We start from the raw sequence: 20275 nt of genomic DNA on the forward strand, positions 1-20275 counted from the left end.
GTCTTGAAAAATGATGCCCTTGCTTTTAACATTTCCATCAAATGTCTCTTGATGTTTTGGACTTGTCCCTTTGCTGCTTATGTTTCCAGCGTTTTTCTTCCCCCCTCCCTCTACCTTCACCATACTCACTCCCTGCCACTCTTTGAACCTTATACATATTCTCTTCGACTCAGATCTGTGATTTTTTTACGTCCTTTCGGATTTGATACCACCCCTGTGTTTTAGCTTACCTTTTCCTTTTCCTTCTTTCTTTCACCGCCCTGCTCGCAGCGGCTCTTTGGTATCCCTGTACATTGGTTTCACTTAAATAACCGTTCGCTCACCCTCACGCTATTACTACACTACTCTTCATGTCCCATCCTTACCTACATAATAATACTCACACTCTCTTTCACAATGTCTATATTATACACACCTTTCTCTGCTTGTGTGCTATCTAATTTTATACACGGTCGCCTGTTCATTATGATTTTGAAGAGCTGATTTTCAAAATGAAGTGGATATTTTCCTTACACAATCTGAAGACCTATGAAATCAGCCCGGAATTGCCGTCTTTCCACCTATAGTAGCTTGGACTATAATCTAGAAGACATGACGAGGGGGAGGCGGGCTACCAGCGACAGCCTACGGGAGTTCATTCCTCAAGCAAACGAGGATGCCCGGTAATGTCGTGACGTCGAATTGAGGAATCCTTGATCTGTAGCCATAGGATCTTCGCAAAATGCTTCATCGACACTAATCATATGCATGCAGAAAAGGAAAGAAAGAAATACTTGATTTGTAATGTAACTTGACTCTTGCATCTAAAAATGTCTGTCTAATTCGTTCTGGTGGTGCGTTTTTTGTAATTCCAGGACAGATTTAAGCTCGGATCATCCCGATTCCGCAATATTAAGTTTGAGCCTTCTTCCAAAAATTTGAAACTGAGCTATATAAAGTCCCTAAACGCCGTGGCATTCGAAAGGCTATATAATACGCACGAGTGAACGATACTATTCCAGGCATACGCAAGGAGTATCTCACATCGTTATCATTAGAATGTGTCATTATTTGACCATAGCTGAGTTAAGCGGTAGCACACTAGTCGGTGAGGGATGAAAAAAAAATAAAGAGGGTGGCCTTGAATGTCAAAATGGAGGGGCTCGGCTGCGTTCTACTGTACATCGAAATGTATTCAAACGATCAAGGGAGGCTATGTGACGATGTTATAGGGCGTACCTCGAACAATTCTGCTACATTCCTTCTGCATTCAAGTTCATAGCTGCGCATCATGTCTCCACCCCGGCATATCAGCAAGATCCTTCGCCGGCGCACCCCGTCTAGATTTTAACGCATCACCTCCAGGCCTCCATCGCCACTCATAAGCCAGCTCATCCGATAAAGACCCTTCGATCAGCTCAACGACATGCTTCCCAATGTTCGGCAGAAGCTTAAAGCTATGCCTATTACACAAAAACCAAATTAGCAAGTCAAGCTCATTCACATGTACATATGTACCCCTCAAAGGGATGTACCAGTCTGATTTACTTACCCACTGTCCCCCGTGGCCAAAATGAAGTTCTTCCACCGCGGATGCTCACAAATCAACAGATTAGCATCTGCAGTGTCAGTACACCAACACATTGCCCGATTGAAAAGCTCCTTATTCTTGAACTGCGGGATAAACCTCGCGATTGCTTTCCGGATGGTCACCTCTGAAGCATCGGGATATGTATCCGTCGGATGTTGGGCGTGCGATCGAGGGACGGAGATGAGTTTCGGAGAGGATGCGCCATATGGCTGATGTTGCTTGAAGCGAGAGAAACCGGGGAACTCGTCGCAGACTTTGATTACTCCATTTCTGTTGATATTTAGCATTTTTATCTCTGTTGATTTATTTGAGAATGGGAGTTCGCTGCCTACTCGTTCGGCTCGAAGAAGAATCCGTATTCGCCGTCGTAGATAACTGGAATATTCTTGTACTCGGATACCTCTTTTGGTGTGAGTTGAATGTGGGCATATACCCAGGCCTGGATGTGATTAGTCTTGGGCGCAGGAAGTCGTAGAAAGAAAGAAGGAAAGTCCGGGAAGCTGACGATTTGTTTTCACTTACTTTGGAAACACACTGGTCATCGAGATCTACTAGTGTGGGACTCCAGGCACCCGCAGCTAGAACCACCTTGTCGCCGTGGTATTTTGTTCCATCTACCGTTTCTACGCCGGTGCATGTTGTTCCATCGGCAGCGAATAGGGGCCGCTTGAATGTTCCAGCTCTAAAAGAAACGTGTTAGCAGAACAGAACGGAAAATATTTGCATTCTGAATCTTTTATACCTTCCGAACCCGAAATTAACACCCTGATTTTTCAAGAAGTGTCCGATGGCATTGATGGCTTTAGCAGCCGCGAGCCAGCCTCCTTCGCCACAGAATAGGCCTTTCCATCCCTGTTACTCAGTCATTGTAAGCAATCACCCCCAAGAAAAAGGTCGATCAGTAATAGACCATAGTCAAGCTTACCTTGGTTTGCTCCTCTGTGAATGGTGGCACTCTCGCCGCAATCTCCGCATCATTTAACAAGAAATTAGTCTTCTCAAGCCCGATGCCCGTGTCAACAAGAGCTTGGTACTTCCGCTCAAGGCTTTTAATACCCTCTTCCGAGGACGAGCAGTCAATCTAGCAATGGGTTAATGTAAGAATTTTAATTCGGAAACCAAAAACACAAAATACGACTACTTACCATACCGACTTGATGGAAAAATGGCTTGAACAACGGATCATTTCTCCACATATCGAGCGCTTCCAGGGAAAGCTGTAAGTCGGGCGCATTGCGAAGGGCGATGCCCATGATCTTGTTCAGGTCGTATCCTGCCGATTGAGCCGAGGGAATTGGATACACGTCGAGCACGGTGATGTTTGATGGTGTGTATCCGGAGCGAAGGAGGTGTAGGGCCGTTGATGATCCCATAGTACCGCCTCCGCCGACGATGATGATCTTGGTGGTTTCACGTGAAAGGACCATATTGGGTGATTATTTGGAGGTTGTGATGGTCGGGTATACTTGATAAGACGTTGGTACCTGTAGCCTGGATACGATGCTTAGATATTCACTTTAAAGCCAAAGAGGCGATAGCGACAATGTTGTGCTACAGACTGTAACCAGTCATGTGATATTACAATTCCGAACGCACAAATCAAAGGGTTGTCAATCACATCATGCATGGCGCCATTGATAAAGCTTGGGAGATTAGACCCCAGATACGGATGACTCAAGCGAACGGCCGCTATTGGTGGAATTTGCTAGCGTATCGGCGTAGATCCGGAAGTGAGGGGAGCGAGGGGACACTAGCGCACCCCATCTCGCGTGGACCTTCTATGGCCCAGAGGAGAATCTTGGCAGCATTGAAGAGAATCACAGGAGGTTGATTATGACACGCTAATTTTATCTCGTTATCTATGCAGCTATACGTACTGGATTTATTTGACGGGTGGGGATTTCCTATTCGGGTTGCCGCCGCTTTTATGCCATACCCCGTTGATTACTAAGAGGCATTTATTGACCACCTAGTCTACTGGCAGTCTATTCCCGAAGAGTATGATTACTGATCCATCAATATTTTCATGATGGCCCTGTGGAAGAATAGTTGAAAGCTGAGTAGGCCAATTCAACAATGAGCCTTGCAAGGGTGTTATTTATTGGAATTGGGGAGTCGCACGGTGGTTGTGGCATACTTGTAACTACCACTGTTTATGTATGTACTATTGGACGGGGTGCTCGCTTAATTCAAGTCATTTCCAACATTGAAGACTACAAGTGCAGTGGTCTCCGTCATATGTGTCTACGTGCACTTGAAAATCTACTGCAATTTCGACTGCAATAAATGCCCAGTGGGGAATTGTCCGGCTTGATATCTACAATTGAGATAGTGCCAGCATGGACCACCAATGATGTGTTGGATTATATTCATATATACGAATATAGGTCGATGAGAAGCAGACAATTAGCAATGATTCAAAGTTTCGTAAGTCTGGAATGCATGATTCTAGCCTGTCTCAGCTATTACTGTTCATCTTTCCCTTCGCCTGGCTTCTCAAACTTTAACCACTTATGCGGCACCTCAATTTGTTCTGCTTGCTGAACCCCCAAGAGCCACCGTCTAAATTCTCGATACTCCCCTTTTGTGGAGCCCGATTCGGGGCCTAAATCAAAAACTTTGCCAGACGCGGTTCCGAATGTGTCTGGCATCATATCGGCAGTAAGCATATCGTTCAGAATACAAATGCCGCGACGAATCATGTCCTTCATAGTATCGGCGTAGCGCTTCGTATATTGGTCGACAGAGTCGTTTTCTCTTCGAGGGACATATTTGTGGAATTCGCTCTGTAGGATGACCGAGTCAGGATCGGCGCCTTCAGCGATGAGCCTGTGGCGCTCCTGACGCGCTAAAGTAGCGTAGTCCCTTGGAATCCTGTAGACCATAGGCTCGTCGTCGGAGTCGTGACGAGCTCCGTCGTCTCCATGGGTTTGAGCGGATTCGGAGTACATTGCTTTCGAGTGTTGGGCCGGGGCTTCTTGTTGCGACATAATAAATGTTCCAACAACTTCTTTGATTCCCAAGTCGTAGTGATTGCAATAGTCTTCGTGGAAGCTTTGAAATGCTTAAAAGCCCAGAAACAACCTAGAAATTATAATGATAACGCGTCGGCACTAAAGGGGATCGATCAGAGTTAAACACTGGGGCACAGAAGTAATATGAGGTGGGAGAGTGAATGATTTGTATGAGCGAGTGGGGCTTAAGTACGAGTAGGCAGCGCCCTGTTTAACCCGGGCGTAAATGAGGGGACCATTGACGGATGATAATAATTACTGTAGTGGAATTCGTTTTACTGGGGTAGCTCACGCATGTAATTGGCCTGCTGTGGAGTACGCTCAGTGAGCGAATCACATTACTGAGCATGAGAAATGCTTACGTAATACTCACTGATCCGATAATTGAGCCGGAGATCTGCTCAGTGAGTTAAAGCGGCGAAGGGGTGAGCACTAATTTGGAAAAGGAAGCAACAATCGTCAAAGGAAATCCAGTACGGAGGTTGGAGTCCGAGTGGGGTGGGGCTTTCCCCCGCTTTTTGCCTCCAATTTGAGCCGTATATCTTTGTTGATAAAGATGGCACTGATACCGGTGATTTGCTTGGCCAATCAAGGTCAATGATCTCCCTGCGTATCGTCATATTAGTTTAGTATAGGCTTTCCAACCTATCTCTTTCGCCTGGACCTTCAACTTGTGCTACTGGCTCGGATGAAGCCCGTGCACTATGGCGGAGCAGCTTAGTTCTCTGACTTGGAGAACGTTCCAACCTTGTTTGAATTAGCGTGGGGTCTTTGAGAAGAAAGTATATAAGTAAGAACGCATGCGACTGATTATCCAGGCCTCGGTATTCGTCTCAGCCATTCAATCTTCACCATGGCTGACTCCAAGCCTGCGGTTGCTACCTCCAGTCCATACAGTGATACTAATCCTGACTTTTCACAAAACCCATCTAATGGTAATTTTATTGACATGGAACGATACAAAGAGACCGTCCCGCTCTGGAAGCGAGTATGGCAGCACAGTTTGACACAAATGATGCTTCTGAGCGTCCAAGCCTTCTGTGGGCCAGCCATGTCTGACGCAATTACCGGTATGTCCACAACCACAACGCATGTTGAAGATTTCACTCCGACACTAATATCTACAAGGGCTCGGTGGTGGTGGTCTCGCAACTCCTCAGGTATCGAATATTTGTACTGCAATTACATATGCCCTTCTTGCCGTCGGTACGTGTCTGGCAGCCTTCGATAACATCAGGAATATTCAAGGAGCTAATGGCGATACACAGTCTGCTTCATGGGTGGTCCTATAGTGAACAAGATTGGTGTTAAATGGGCCCTGGTGATCGGTGCAATGTCCTTTCCCATCCAAGGGTCTGCATACTACTGCAATAGCAAGTTCGGAAATCAATGGGTGCGTTGAATCATAAGAAACGGCATCTCCCGGGGAAAATAGTGGCCTGTGAAGGTGCAGTGGCTAACAAAAATTTATTCATATAGTATCTCATTTTGAGTGGTGCTATTAGTGGTATAGGTACTGCTTGCTGGTACGTCGCTGAAGCCGGAGCCATCATGACACTCGCTCCGTCCGGTGCGCGTGGCAAATATCTAGCTTTGTGGATCGTGTCACGAAACCTGGGACAGCTGGTTGGAGGAGCAATCAAGTAAGTTACTACAAATGATTTTATTGGTGAGTATCAACTGACGGCCTTGGCTCGTAAAGCTTGTCGAAAAATCACAATGAAGGGGATAGTGGTGGCATCACGCCCAATACTTACTTGGCTTTCGTCATCATTGAGTCTCTTGCGTGAGTATCACATTAAAGCTGTCAAGAAGCCATGAAGAATTGCTGAAGAATCTGACGTTTTCAGTCTACCATTCGCGTTGTTGATATTACCTTATCAACACGTTGTTCGGTCCGATGGCACTAAAATTATCACTGCGGAGACCCTGTCCACCAAGCAGGAGTTCAAGCGCATTTGGAAAACCATCACTTCCAAGCTGATTATGCTTTCTGCACTCTGGGCCCTATGGTCATTTTTCTACAGGTGGGATGGATAACTAAGACGTTCTTTGGGAAGAGAAGATACTAACAGATCGCAGTGGTACCTGGTCCACCTACTTGGGAACATATTTCTCTGTCCGTGCTCGCGCCCTCTCCTCCCTCATCTCGCCTTTCTTTTGCATGTAAGTCTCGCTCATTTCTGTTTTTGATTGCTTGCATTAATATGGTCTCTTCTCAGCGTCGGCTGCTTCGGCCTTGGATTCATCCTCGATATGAAGAATGTTAGCCAACGTCGACGCGCTCAGATCGGTCTTTACACCGTCGTAATTCTCAACGTCGGTGTATATACCTGGTCTATCATCATGCAAAAGAAGTTCGACCGCAATGACCCTGGCAATATCGATTGGAGCGACGGTCTATACCCTTCAGCTTTCCTGCCATACTTTTTTGTGCAAACTACCGGTCCCTTGTCACAATCCTATATGTATTGGCTTATTTCATCTTTTGCGACCGATGCACAAGGTGGGTCTATCTGTCCTTTTTGCCCACTTAGATGCTAACGGAATAATAGAAAATGTTCGCAATGGCGCTGCATTCAGATGCGTCGAAGCTGTTGGTCAAGCTATTGCCTATAGCATGAATACTCAAACGAGTAACATTCTCGTTGGATTGTGAGTTATAATATTCAGCTTTCATTTTTTACTTTGGCTGACTGAGATATCAGCGCTGTGACGTTTGGCCTACTTGGGGCTGCTTTGCTCCCCATGCATATACTCGTGAACACCACACCAGACCGCATCCCTGCTGATGTGGTTGCCGAGCAGCAAGCGGTTAACGAGAAGGTTGAGGTCTAACGCTTCGGGCTTGAAGATAAATTCCAATGGCTTTTTCGAAACACTGATCACCTGCAAGGTTTGACCTCCATATCTTCCAAGGTTGGGGGAGCTATATAGACGACCAATATACATATGAACAAAGTCAACCAAACAAATCCAATCGAATATTCTTCTAGGGCTTGAAAATTGGTAACCTTGAGATCTGACTACCGACCTAATTAGAAAGTCTCGATAATTGGCTAAGCCTCAAAATTCATGGGCAATAACCTTGAAAAGTGGCACAGCAAGCACAATAATGATCGCGGAACAGAGTACAGCACCAAAATATACTTGCCATGCCAAAGAAGACGGTAGAATATGCACCATATTGTATCCTCGAACTAGATAATCAATGTGATTCGGATCGAATTCTCGAATTCGGCAAAATCAATTGCTTTCACATCGCTGATTATAATCCAAGTATTGGGAGTGACGACCATGTGTGGCTCCATTCAAGTGTTTACCAAGGTGGTCCGAGCGCCTCGAATTGACACCTTTCGCGTTGGCCGAGACCGACTCCCATCAACCCCCCGATCCCTCCTTAGCCCACCAATTCGAACGAATCCTTTCGGAGACCAGAGCAGACAACAAGATGCGATTCTCAGCAGCCACCGTTCTGGCCACCGCGCTGGGGTGGTTCTCCATTGCGACCGCACACACCATCCAGCTTAAGGCTCACTCCCGGGAATGCTTCCACGAGGTCCTACACAAGGATGATTTGATGACCGTTACTTTCCAAGTCGGCGACCGGGAGTTTGGCGGAAGCGGTAACCTTGAGATTGATTTCTGGGTACGTCGGCCACCTACGCTACACCGATCCCTGGTCTTGTGGCTTGAGGTGGATCAGGAGAGCAGACTGCTGTTCAGAGAAAGAGAGCCACAAGACGAGAGGATACGGAACTACAAGCCAACCAGAACGGATTGCTTCGCACATTGAGCAAACCTGGATACTGATGTACTGTGAACTTCTAGGTCGAGGACCCCCTGAGGAACCGTCTGTACTACAAGCAAGCCATCTCGAACGAAGACTACTCATTCACTGCGCAAGCCGACGGCAAATACAACTATTGCTTCAGCAATGAGGGCTGGACTTCCAACTCAAAGGAGGTCTCATTCAACGTCCACGGTATCGTCTATGTGCCGGAATCGGAGATGGCGCAGGACCCCTTGGAGGCCGAGGGTAAGATCGAGACACCCATGCCCGTATACAATGGGTGAGACAATTTCGGGAAAAGAGCGCGTGAGCTGATTATCTGAACTTTTAGTCCGTCGACTGTCCGAGGCTGTTTCACAGGTTAGAGATGAGCAGGGGTACATTGTTGTCCGTGAGCGCGTGCACCGGAACACAGCAGAGAGCACCAACGGCCGAGTCAAGTGGTGGAGCACCTTCCAGTTGGCTGTGGTTATTGGCGAGGGTGTGTTCCAGGTGTGGTGGTTGAAGAGATTCTTTGAGGTTAGTTGAGCTTCATCCAAATGGACAGCAATGGAAGACTGGATGCTAATGCGTTTTGGATGTACAGGTCAAGCGCGTTGTCTAAGCCTTTTCCGTTTCTTTCCATCTCGAACTCGAAAAAAGAATATGACATGAATACGGTGTGGACGGCGATTACGGTTTCCATGTAGATGTTGGAATAGCTGCATTTTTGGCGATCGATTTTTCTTCATATTCTCCCTTTACATCACGGTGTCATGCAACATGCTTTTGATAGTTTAATATATCTGTACTACCAGAGATGCTTCGGGTCGCCATGGGATTGATGGTTTTGTTCTGCGTGGAAGACGTATGCATTGCAGCATTACCTAAACACTGGAAACTTTGAAAGCAACGACACGAATTCTGATGACCAACCGTTTGAGCTATTTTAAATTGGCCCAATAAGACATTGATCTGGTCCAGATTGAAGCATATGGTCTGATTTCATGGGATCTAACGCCCCATAATCGTCTTAAGTGCCCAAGGTATATATGACCCCGCAATCCCAACGCCCTTACAAGTTTGCTATTTCCCGGTACTTTTGATGCTCTGTGAGGGTGCATGAAACTGCTGCAAATTGCGATGTTCCTTCTCGATCACTCTCAAGTGTACCTTACATGAAGTGAATATAGGATCATGGCCCTCGATGAACTATCCAAGAACATCAGCCTTACGGTATCCAAGGGCAACGATTCCCTTTTCCACCTTTGCTGGCGACGACAATCCTGCTCGCAATGCCTGGCAGACGACGTGAGCTGCAGTTGGTGCGCAATAGTATGTGTCACCTTCCATATGCGTTGACCAAGAATGACGCCTCTCATTTTGACCTTTTTACCCGCTTTTGCTTTGCGTCTTTTCGCGTTGAGGCTATTTCTTATTTTCTATGCCTTCCGGCTCTCTTTTTCTTCTATCGTGTCGACTTGATTTGATTCTCATTATTGCGCCACTGCATTCCTTGGTTTTTGATCCCCCTCCTTTCCCCTTGCATTCCAACCCTCGGAATGGGGAGAGTCACGACTCCTACCTGGATAAATCAAATCACAATCGGTGCCGGAGCTAACCGCGGAACTAGTCGTCTACCTGTGTTCCAAATCCAGGACGGATCCCAATATTAGCTCCCATCGGATCCGATCAGATCTGTCCGCTTGGATCGAAAGAACGATGGGAACTGCGGGCGCGCCCGCTAGGATGTAACGCGAGCACCTTGACTGTTCTGTCGGTTATGATATCTATATCAGGAACTTTGGCTTTATTTGCTATTTCAGTACTGATTATCTGGTTGGTGAAGCGGGTTCGGCGGCGGATGAAACAGACGGAGTATGAGCGCTTGGACGAGGATTCTCAGAATTCACCTTGGCTTGGTTGGCTCGATTGGGCATCCTTGTTTTCATTGGGTGGTCTCTTTAGCCAGGGGGAGACGCAGACCGAGACACAGGGGCAAGGGGCTAATCAAGCTTTGGCGGATGAAGGCCAGGAGGATCCCGAGACACGGCCATTGCTCGCATAATCAATCGGTCATGTAATTAGTTCTAAAAAATAGGTAGAGAAAAAGTGATTTTGGTTTTATTAACACAGAAAGAAATTGAAACGCGATCCAAGTCCGCAGACTAGACATACAATAGAAAGGAACAACAGGACCCGCGGATCTATGCCACGGAGATGATCATGTCTCGGATAACTTCACTGAGATCCGTCAGAGTCTCCTTAGTCCGAGGAATAACATGGCCGCCACCGTGATCAAACAGATCAGCGGTATCCGGGTCGCAAATATTGTAAAGCGCCATTGACCCATCCAGGAATGGATCGGCTGCACCTACAACATGACATGTAGGAATCTTAATCACTTCACCATCATGGTCGTCCGCCAAAACAATATTACCAGTGACTGGATCCTTAGGAGGCCAGCCGCAGATGAAAACCGCGCATTTGAGCCGAGGAATGCGCCCAAATTCCTGGCTCAATCGCTGCTCCTCCAAGATGAGCGACGCCGCTATCTCAGCACCCTCGGAGTAGCCAATGACCCCTTCGATCTCAAGATCATTGTCCACCATTTCGACAAGGCGACTCATAGCAGCCTTGATCATAGAGAAACTTGGGTTTCCGGCCTTCTGAACGGCATATTTGATTGTTGCTTCGGGCGTTTCGCGCCTCGGGAAATCGCGCATATTGAACTTCACCAGCTCCGGGAAGTCGACGGTCGTAAACGTAAAATTTGGTGGCGGTCCGAAAAAACCCTGGAATTCAGGAGGAGGGTTGACTGGAGTTGTCCCCTGAGTGAAGAAAAAGTTGGCGTCTCCATTGGATTTGAGAGCATCACAGAATGGGCCTATAGATGCATGCCGCGTTACTATGATGGGAACCACGAGCTGGTTATGGATTGAGCAGCTTACCCAACTGTGTAGCCAGCGCCTGGAATTGCAATTCTATCGTTAGCCAACAGTGATAATTTGGATAAGGTCACAATATACCTTCGAGTTGGAGTAGCCTCCGGGCAAACATAGGAATTTCATGTCGGCGGTGATGGGGCAGGATCATAAACTGGGTCGCACGAGTCGAGGCAAGAGATTGAAAATCGCCGGGGCTTTTATCGAAAGATTTGCACATGAAAGCTTATGATTAAAGAATCCCTTGCCAGAGTCGTGATACGCCCCCTTGATATCGGAATGCTTCATGCACCCTCACGTTAGCAAGGGCTGCGGACTGCGACGACAGATGTTATGCTCGAAGAACGCCCCCCAGCAAAATAAAGATGCCATCAATGTGATCAGATTCTCTGAGTCAGATCTGCAAGTTCTAGTGGCGATCCACTGGAGACATCGGAATATGGGAGGAGGTATTTGGCGTTCTCCTGCAGGGCGAGTCCTGCCGAGTTCTACTGCGCGTATTTGTTTACTATCATTGGATTCGCCATCTAAGAAGGCACACACCCTATCATCCCTGCCAATTGATGGAAAGCCTCCGGTATGGAGGTGACTATTGAAAGATCGACAATCACAGACCTGGCAAGCAAGGGCGGCGTCCAACCCCATATCCTTTCTTTAATCTTCCAAAACGTGTTAAAGAAAAACTTCTGATCTTTCCAAATCTCATTCGTGAACATACCTTGAGATCTTTCATTTTCTCCGGGATCACCCTCGGTCAAATTCTGTCATTCCTTTTGTTCATTTCACTCTACGGTCATTTCAGAGGTATAATATCGGATTCTTGAACAGTCAGACGTGATCGTACTCTAGATATGCATCTTCAACCACCTTCCGGGTCTGGAACTCCAGTACCTGACAGCAAACCGATGGAGGAGGAGAAGGAAGCGATTGTGGGCGATGTTCCAAAGCGCATGGCCATCATCGGCATGTCCTGTCGTCTCCCGGGACAAGTATCCACGGCCGATGATCTGTGGGGATTGTGCTCCAGAGCTAAAAGCACCTGGTCAGAGGTGCCAAAGGCCCGATTTAACGCTGACGCATTCCATCATCCGAATCCTGATCGACCCGGCTCATACAACGCGCGAGGCGCACATTTCCTGAAGGAAGACGTTGGATTATTCGATGCCCCATTTTTCAATATCACCCTCCAGGAAGCAGTCTCTCTCGACCCGCAACAGCGTATTATCCTTGAATGCACGTACGAAGCGCTCGAAAATGCAGGTATATCGGCAACTTCGATCGCCAGCACGAATGTGGGTGTGTTTGCAGGCGCATCTTTCCCGGATTATGAATCAAACAACTCTATGGATATCGACTCAATTCCGATGTATTCGGGAACCGGGTGTGCCGCAGCTTTACAGTCCAACCGCATCTCATATTACTTCAACCTGAATGGTCCCAGCTTGACTATCGACACTGCCTGCTCGTCGAGTTTGGTCGCCTTACATTTGGCCAGTCAAAGTATTCGAAATGGAGAGTGCACCATCGCAATTGTGACAGGTTGTCATTTAAATTTGCTCCCACAGGCATTTGTCACTATGAGTCGCCAGAGGTGAGACTCTTTGCGGAAAATATGGTCTTTTAATGACTAACGAGGCTCACTTGACAGATTACTTGCCGAATCGGGAAGGTCATATGCGTTTGACGATAGAGCAACTGGATTTGGACGGGGAGAAGGTGCAGGCTGTATTATATTGAAATCTTTGGAGGATGCTGAAGCTGCCGGCGACGCCATCCGTTCGGTCATTGTGAACAGTGGTACCAACCAAGATGGCCGTACCAGGGGCATTACCATGCCAAGCAGTGAGGCACAAGAGAAATTGATGCGTGACGTTTACAAAGCAGCACGGATTGATCCTTTTTTGACCGGATATGTGGAAGCACACGGAACTGGCACCAAAGTCGGAGACCCTCTCGAAGCCAAGGCATTGAATGCTGTGTTTGGAGCAGGGCGTACACCAAAGCAACCCTTGTTTATCGGCTCCCTCAAGTCTAACGTCGGCCATTTGGAAGGGGCAAGCGGTATAGTTTCGGTGATCAAGACCACGTTGATGCTAGAACGTGGCTTCGTGCTCCCGAATGCCAATTTCGAAAAGCCAAACGAGGAGATTCCCATGGATAAGTGGAACATGAAGGTAAGAGATGTGATTGTTTAAGAAAAAGAGAGCGGAATTGACCAAAGTTCGCAGGTTCCCAAGAAGCTTGTTCCTTGGCCGAGAGGCAAGACCTACGCTAGCGTGAACAACTTTGGCTTTGGCGGGTCCAATGCCCATGTTATTCTCGAACGCGGCCCGGTGAATGGAGGGGAAGGAGCTACAAATGAAGATCCATTGACTCGGAGGGTATATGTGGTGTCTGGCTATGACAAACAAGCGGCGGCGAAGCTGAGTGTTGAGATTATCTCATATTTGCACCGCCACCCTCCGGTTTTCACAGACAGCTTGATGGATAATGTTGCCTATACACTAGGCCAGCGCCGAACTCATTTGAGCTGGCGCATTGCTGTCTCTGCCTCCGTGCATACAGAGCTGATTGAGGCCTTGGCGAGTACCAAGGAACCCACACGTTCCACCGGGGAGCCTACAATTGGGTTTGTGTTTACTGGCCAAGGTGCGCAGTGGCATGGCATGGGCAAAGAGCTTATCAAGAGGTACCCGGTCTTCCGAAAGGCTATGACAGAGTTTGATGCCTGCCTGAAAGCTCTTGGAGCTACGTTCTCCATCATTGGTATGTTTTTACACTGACAGTTTTCGCTTAATGACACTAACGTTGCTTCTCAGATGAACTCCAATTGGAGGATGCAAATGCAAGCTCAATTTCTGCAGCATATATGAGTCAGCCAGCTTGCACTGCGGTCCAATTGGGCCTTGTCGATTTGTTATCGTCCTGGGGAATCCATCCCAAGGCAGTCGTGGGTCACTCCAGTGGTGAAATCGCCGCTGCCTACGCCGCGCAGATCTTGACGTTGGAAGAATGTGTACGTATTGCATACAGTCGAGGCGTTGCGGCGGATATAGTCGCAAAAGATACGACCATTCAGGGCGCCATGTTGGCGGTTGGAGCGAATGCAGGAGAGATCCAACAGATTCTGGATGCAATGCGAGGGCAGCGGGCTGTCATCGCCTGTGTCAACAGTGACTCGAGTGTTACTTTGTCAGGTGACAGAGATGTCATTACTGATCTGCAGAATGCTCTCGATAAAGAAGGAATCTTTACTCGCAAGTTACATGTCGATGTTGCGTACCATTCTCATCACATGCAAAAGGTTTCGCAGCAATATCGCTCTTTACTTGGAAAGATTGCACCTCGCCTGTCCAGCATTCCATTCCACTCAACTGTCCATGGCAAACTAGTCCCTGGAACCACATTGGATGCTTCTTACTGGGTAGACAATTTGGTTTCCCGGGTTGATTTTGTGAAGGGAGTCCAGAGTCTTCTAACATCAACTGATTTGACCGGTAAAATCGATACTCTCATTGAAGTCGGTCCGCACCCTGCTCTCCAGAACCCTGTGAAGGACATCGTCAAGTTACACGACGCAAAGCGCACGATGCACTTTGCACATACCCTCCAGCGAAAGATGGATGGTATCGAAGCGGTTCAGCAACTCGCAGTTGCAATGTTCAACCGGGGCATGAATCTGAACTTTGAGGCCATCAACTTTCCCAACACATCAACAAGACAGCGTCAAGTCCTGACAAACCTTCCAACTTACCCCTGGAATCATGGCGAGAAGTACTGGTTTACCTCGCGAGTGGCGAAAAATATCCTTCACAATCCATTTCAACGGCATGATATTCTTGGCTCGATCACCAGGGACAACATCGATCTTGAGCCTCGATGGAGGAACATCATTCGCGCAGACGATCATCCATGGATCAAACAACACAGAGTTCAGGGCAATAATATTTACCCCATGACTGGATTTTTGGCAATGGCAATGGAGGCCATTTCGCAACAGGCACAACTGCATCACTTAGTGCCCGGGAAGATCGAACTTCGGGACATTTCCATCACCCGCATGCTTATGATCCCGGACAACGCGTCCGTGGAAACGATGTTTACTCTGAGACCATCTCGGGCGGATTCTGGAAAGTCAGTGCTCGACTGGCATGAGTTTAAGGTCTTTTCCTGGGCCGAGAGTCGGGGATGGGACCAACATTGCAGTGGTCTGGTTATGGTCCATGAAAAGAAGGACACAAACCCAGTGAACGGTTCTCGTCAAGAAAGTGTCATGGAGCGAGATCTTAGGCGGATGGCAGCGGAACTACAAGCCGCCTGCACCAAGCCAATCGATTCAAAGGTTCTTTATGAAGATATCAGCAACGCCCGTGTTCAATATGGTTCGCTATTCCAAGGCCTGTCCAACATTTTTGTTAGCCCAAAACATCAAGCAGTGGCTAGCTTCCAAGTTCCAGATACAAAGTCCTGCATGCCTAACGGATGTGAGACTGATTGCATTGCTCATCCAGCGACTATCGATCTTTGCTGTCAGTTGATGTGGGTTATGACAGGCTATGGCCAACCAGGCCAGAAGCAAACCTACGTTCCCTCTCACCTCGACCGTGTCACGCTAAGTTTAGATCATAAGCTTAGCGCTGGTACTTCCTTGCAGCTTTTCGGATCTCGTTCAGGAATGGAATCTGTCAGCATGCCGGAGAGCAACCGCATTGTTGCTTCCAGTGCAAGCAATGCCAATGACGTTGTTATGGAGCTAAATGGAATGACCCTCTTATCTATCTCCGATGACACTGTGGGAAGCAAGGATAATGCTCCGGACTCTATGTGCTATAAGATACACTGGGAGCCTTGCTTTGAGTTCCTCTCGGCTGAGGGGTATCAACGGCTGCCTCGCGGCCAAGTTGGTGATGGTAAGGGAGGACAGAGAACGCAACGTTTGCAAGAAACGTCAGTTCATTGGCTTCGGGAGGTGATCAAAGCTGTCCCCGAAGAAGAGTTTTCCACCCTCCAAAACCACCACCAGAAGTTTTATCGCTGGGCCCAGAAGACATGTCAAGAGACTCCTATTTGTGAGATGTCACCTGAGGCTATCGAGGAAGTGCGAAACTCCAATGGTGCCGGAAGGCTGACATGTTATGTTGGCGAGCGCCTTCCTGATATTCTTCGCGGAAAGCTCGACGCGCTCACCCTTATGCTCGAGGATGACCTCCTTGAAGAGAATTACAAAGACCTAGACAATCTACGGGAATCTTATGCTCATGCAGCAGTCTGCATTGACAAAATGGCCCATCAGAACCCAAATATGAACATTCTTGAGATCGGTGCTGGAACTGGAGGTGCTACTTTACCCATCTTGGAAAGTCTAGGTGGCCGTGAGCCAGGATCTACGCCAAGATTCGGCAATTACACTTATACAGATATCTCACCGGGATTTTTTGAAAAGGCCAAGAGCAAGTTTGAAGCCTGGAGCCATCTCATCACCTACCAAACTCTCGATGTTTCAACCGACCCTATGGCTCAAGGATGCAAGCCCGATACTTACGACCTGGTAATCGCCTGCAATGTTTTACATGCGACTTCCAACATTAATGAGACCATGGCAAACATTCGGTCCGTCATGAAGCCTGGTGGCAAGATCTTACTGATTGAAGAGACAACCACCTCAGCCGTGCACTTCCCATTTGCTCTCCTCACCGGGTGGTGGCTTGCCAACGACAAGATCCGGCAGAATGGACCGCTTCTTACTGAGGAGGGATGGTCTAATGTCATGAAAGCAAATGATTTTACTGGCGTCGAGCTTTCTGTGCAAGCATACCCAGGCGCCTCCTATCAGAGCGGGTCCGTCATGGTGTCGACAGCGAACGTTGTGCAAACAGGCCCTACAAACCCTGGAGAGATTGTCATCATAGGTGGTGATTCTATCGGCAGTGTCTCATCATTGAGTCTTGAAGCTGGCTTGAAAGAGATGACGAATGTGGTGCCAACGAGTGCCACAGATTTGAGCGCAGCTGATGTAACTGATAAATGGTGCATCTTCTTGGGTGGCATGGACAGAAGTATTTTGTCTCATCTCACCCCCGAAAAGTTTCAGGAATTCCAGCGTCTTACCACTCGTGCAAGAGGTATACTGTGGGTTGTTCGTCACAGAAAATCGGACCCCCAATCTCTCGGTTCCAATATGGCTATCGGCTTGGCGCGAACTGTTCGTTCTGAAACGGGCCTACAGTTTGCGACTCTCGACTTGGGAGAGAAGGAGAGTGTCCCCGACGCGGAAGCTGTAACCCACATGCTGAAGGTATTTGACAGTATCTTCTGTCATAAATCAAAGCTCAACCAGGGGGATATGGAATTTGTCATTCGTGACGGGCATTTGTGCCTGCCTCGCTTGCTTGACAACCATGTTCTCAACTCGAGCGTCCAACTCGAGACAGATGATGCTCCTCCACAGATGCAGCCATTCAAGCAAGACAGAGCACTCCGACTTACTGCTGGACAGGGTCGTGTGCTAGATGAGCTGCATTTCACTGATGACACCTCGCGAGATGTGCCGCTCCCGGATGATTATATCGAGATTAGGATCCATGCCACTGGACTTAACTTCAGAGATGTATTGATGGCTATGGGCCAGCTTCGTGGCGATAAGCTTGGTCAAGAGTGCAGTGGAATAGTGTCCAAGGTCGGAGCCGCTGTAAGAGATTTCAGCGTAGGAGATCGAGTGAGTGCTATGTCTCCAGGATCGCTTTCAACGTTCACGCGTTGCCATTTTACATCGGCGTGGGTCATTCCGTATGATATGCCATGGCAGATTGCAGCATCAATTCCTGCAGTATTCACAACGGCTTTCTATTCCCTCATTGAACTGGGACGGTTGACCGAAAGCGAGAGTGTTCTTATTCATGCGGCCGCTGGTGGAGTAGGACAAGCATCCATCATCATCGCTCAGAAGATTGGTGCCAAGATATTTGCAACCGTTGGAAGTGTCGAGAAGAAGAACTTCCTCATGAAGACCTATGGTCTGAAGGAGGAACAGATCTTCTATAGCCGTGACCTTTCATTTTCTCGAGGCATTCTCGATGCTACTGGTGGAGAGGGCGTGGATGTTGCCTTGAACTCGCTCAGTGGAGATGCTTTGCAAGCCACCTTCGAATGTGTTGCTCCATTCGGACGATTCATTGAGCTGGGCAAGCGCGATATTAGCCAGAACTCCCGACTCGAAATGGCTCACTTCAACCAAAATCTTACCTTTTCCTCCGTGGATCTGGGCGTTGTGAGAGAGAAGAATCCCAAACTGACAAGGAAGCTGATGCGCGAGGCGTTTTACACTTTTGCCAGTACAAATGCCCAGTCGCGCTGGCCTATCACCGTGATGCCAATTTCTGAAGTCGAGAAGGGATTGCGAGCTCTACAGGGTGGCCAGGTTATTGGAAAGTTGGTTGTCGAAATGACAGATGATGCCAAGGTCAAGGTATGAAAATATCCCGCTTTTTCCATATGCAATACGTGAGAGTAATACTAATTGCGCTGCAGGTTCACCCGGCAAGAAAGGAAGAGAAACTACTTCGTGCTGACGGTACTTATATTGTTGTGGGAGGTACTAGCGGTATTGGACTTGATCTCGCCAGCTGGATGCCCCAAAAAGGAGCGAAGCACATTGTCCTTGCCTCCAGAAGTGGTGCTTCTACTGAGGCCGCTCAGAAGGCAATTCAAGATCTCACCCGTCAGGGCGTTACTGTGGAAGTGTGCCGATGTGACATCTCTAACCCACAAAGTGTCGAACAAAACATGATACCAATACTGAGCCGACTACCTACTGTTCGCGGTGTTGTCTATGGCGCGATGGTTCTTCGGGTAAGCCTTCCTTCTAACTCTCGAAAGTTCATCAACTCATCATTAAAATAGGACACGCTCTTCGAAAAGCTTACGCACGAGGATTTTGAGGCTGTCATGAAGCCCAGAGTCCATGGAATTTGGAACTTGCAAAACACGTTGCAGAGTGCCAATGTGAAAGCCAGTCTAGACTTCTTCATCACACTGTCTTCTGCAGCCAGTTTTGTTGGAAATCTCGGCCAGTCACCATATGCCGCCAGTGGAACTTACATGGCCGCATTAGCTGCCTACCCCCAGGTTGCAGGCATTCCGTGCACAACGATCGATCTCCCAGTCGTACGTGGTGTCGGGTATCTATCTGACGATGCCAAGCGCGAGCTTATCACGGCTTCATTGGGCACAGAATCCATAGATGCAACTAACATCCGAGGTCTCGTCGCTGCAGCAATGCGAAATGAAATGCTGGAGACCTGCGAAGGCCACTGTGTTGTCGGTTTTGACGGTGTCAAAAAACAACCTGTCTCCGAGCAGCCATTCTGGATTCAAGACGTCAAACTTGCACAACTTCTCCGTTTATCCACACTGGCGGGATCTGGTGGCCCAACTGACGGAGGTGCATCCAACGATCAGGTATCCCCAGCAACGGCCCTTCGCCAGTGTCAAAGTCGCGAAGCTGCTGAGGCTATCGTGGTCACTGCCCTGGCGGAGAAGATCTCCAGCATCCTCATGCGACCTCTGGAGGAGCTGGACCCCGCCGCCCCGATTACAGTGTACGGATTGGATTCACTTGTGGCGATTGAGATCAGAAACTGGATTACGCGAGAATTTGAATCGAGCATGCAGGTCCTTGAAATTCTTGCTGGTGATTCTTTACCCGCTCTTGCTGAGCATATTCTGAGGAAGTCGGGAACTCTTGCCCCCAAGGTGAAAACGGAGTGGGGACTTGATGTTCCAGAGTCACGGGCCGCCTAGGTCTTGAAAGGCTTGCTGTGGGTTACTTGTGGTTTAATTGCGAGCCAAGTTTGTATTACTTGACTTTTTCCTTTTTTTTTTTTTTTTTTTTTTTTGTACTTGATTATATGTAGCACAAAGATTGAATTCACAGTATACATGTTGAGATTTTCCGTGTGTAGCTGCAGCATCGCAT

At 48.0% G+C, this 20275-nt stretch overlaps 7 protein-coding genes across 7 annotated transcripts; 4 read left to right on the top strand and 3 right to left on the bottom strand.

Moving 5' to 3' along the window:
* Positions 1 to 1255: 1255 nt before the first annotated feature.
* On the bottom strand, positions 1256 to 2997 carry N7484_002290 (NAD(P)/FAD-dependent oxidoreductase; the record flags this gene model as incomplete). Its single annotated transcript, XM_057112710.1, has 7 exons — positions 1256 to 1442; positions 1532 to 1840; positions 1903 to 2009; positions 2093 to 2252; positions 2313 to 2422; positions 2496 to 2651; positions 2716 to 2997. 7 exons carry the CDS (start codon positions 2995 to 2997, stop codon positions 1256 to 1258), a joined length of 1311 nt encoding a protein of 436 aa, XP_056977447.1.
* A 1038-nt stretch (positions 2998 to 4035) lies between these two features.
* Positions 4036 to 4560, bottom strand: N7484_002291 (uncharacterized protein; the record flags this gene model as incomplete). The annotated part of the gene is made up of 1 exon (XM_057112711.1): positions 4036 to 4560. One exon carries the CDS (start codon positions 4558 to 4560, stop codon positions 4036 to 4038), a length of 525 nt encoding a protein of 174 aa, XP_056977448.1.
* Positions 4561 to 5437: 877 nt separating this feature from the next.
* Positions 5438 to 7422, top strand: N7484_002292 (uncharacterized protein; the record flags this gene model as incomplete). The annotated part of the gene is made up of 10 exons (XM_057112712.1): positions 5438 to 5654; positions 5713 to 5790; positions 5853 to 5977; positions 6064 to 6227; positions 6287 to 6370; positions 6435 to 6611; positions 6667 to 6750; positions 6807 to 7090; positions 7140 to 7239; positions 7293 to 7422. The coding sequence occupies 10 exons, from the start codon at positions 5438 to 5440 to the stop codon at positions 7420 to 7422; spliced, it is 1443 nt and encodes a 480-aa protein (XP_056977449.1).
* A 613-nt stretch (positions 7423 to 8035) lies between these two features.
* On the top strand, positions 8036 to 8981 carry N7484_002293 (p24 family protein; the record flags this gene model as incomplete). The annotated part of the gene is made up of 4 exons (XM_057112713.1): positions 8036 to 8233; positions 8416 to 8623; positions 8709 to 8896; positions 8964 to 8981. 4 exons carry the CDS (start codon positions 8036 to 8038, stop codon positions 8979 to 8981), a joined length of 612 nt encoding a protein of 203 aa, XP_056977450.1.
* A 572-nt stretch (positions 8982 to 9553) lies between these two features.
* N7484_002294 (uncharacterized protein) lies at positions 9554 to 10424 on the top strand (the record flags this gene model as incomplete). The annotated part of the gene is made up of 2 exons (XM_057112714.1): positions 9554 to 9691; positions 9990 to 10424. The coding sequence occupies 2 exons, from the start codon at positions 9554 to 9556 to the stop codon at positions 10422 to 10424; spliced, it is 573 nt and encodes a 190-aa protein (XP_056977451.1).
* Positions 10425 to 10563: 139 nt separating this feature from the next.
* Positions 10564 to 11427, bottom strand: N7484_002295 (uncharacterized protein; the record flags this gene model as incomplete). Its single annotated transcript, XM_057112715.1, has 3 exons — positions 10564 to 11243; positions 11308 to 11326; positions 11386 to 11427. The coding sequence occupies 3 exons, from the start codon at positions 11425 to 11427 to the stop codon at positions 10564 to 10566; spliced, it is 741 nt and encodes a 246-aa protein (XP_056977452.1).
* Positions 11428 to 12152: 725 nt separating this feature from the next.
* N7484_002296 (type I polyketide synthase) lies at positions 12153 to 20100 on the top strand (the record flags this gene model as incomplete). Its single annotated transcript, XM_057112716.1, has 6 exons — positions 12153 to 12892; positions 12950 to 13475; positions 13530 to 14067; positions 14121 to 18766; positions 18829 to 19149; positions 19201 to 20100. 6 exons carry the CDS (start codon positions 12153 to 12155, stop codon positions 20098 to 20100), a joined length of 7671 nt encoding a protein of 2556 aa, XP_056977453.1.
* Between the last annotated feature and the right edge of the window lie 175 nt (positions 20101 to 20275).

Source organism: Penicillium longicatenatum (assembly GCF_028827895.1).
Source record: "Penicillium longicatenatum strain IBT 33135 chromosome Unknown contig_1_segment0_segment0, whole genome shotgun sequence".
In the NCBI taxonomy this organism is placed as follows: domain Eukaryota; kingdom Fungi; phylum Ascomycota; class Eurotiomycetes; order Eurotiales; family Aspergillaceae; genus Penicillium; species Penicillium longicatenatum.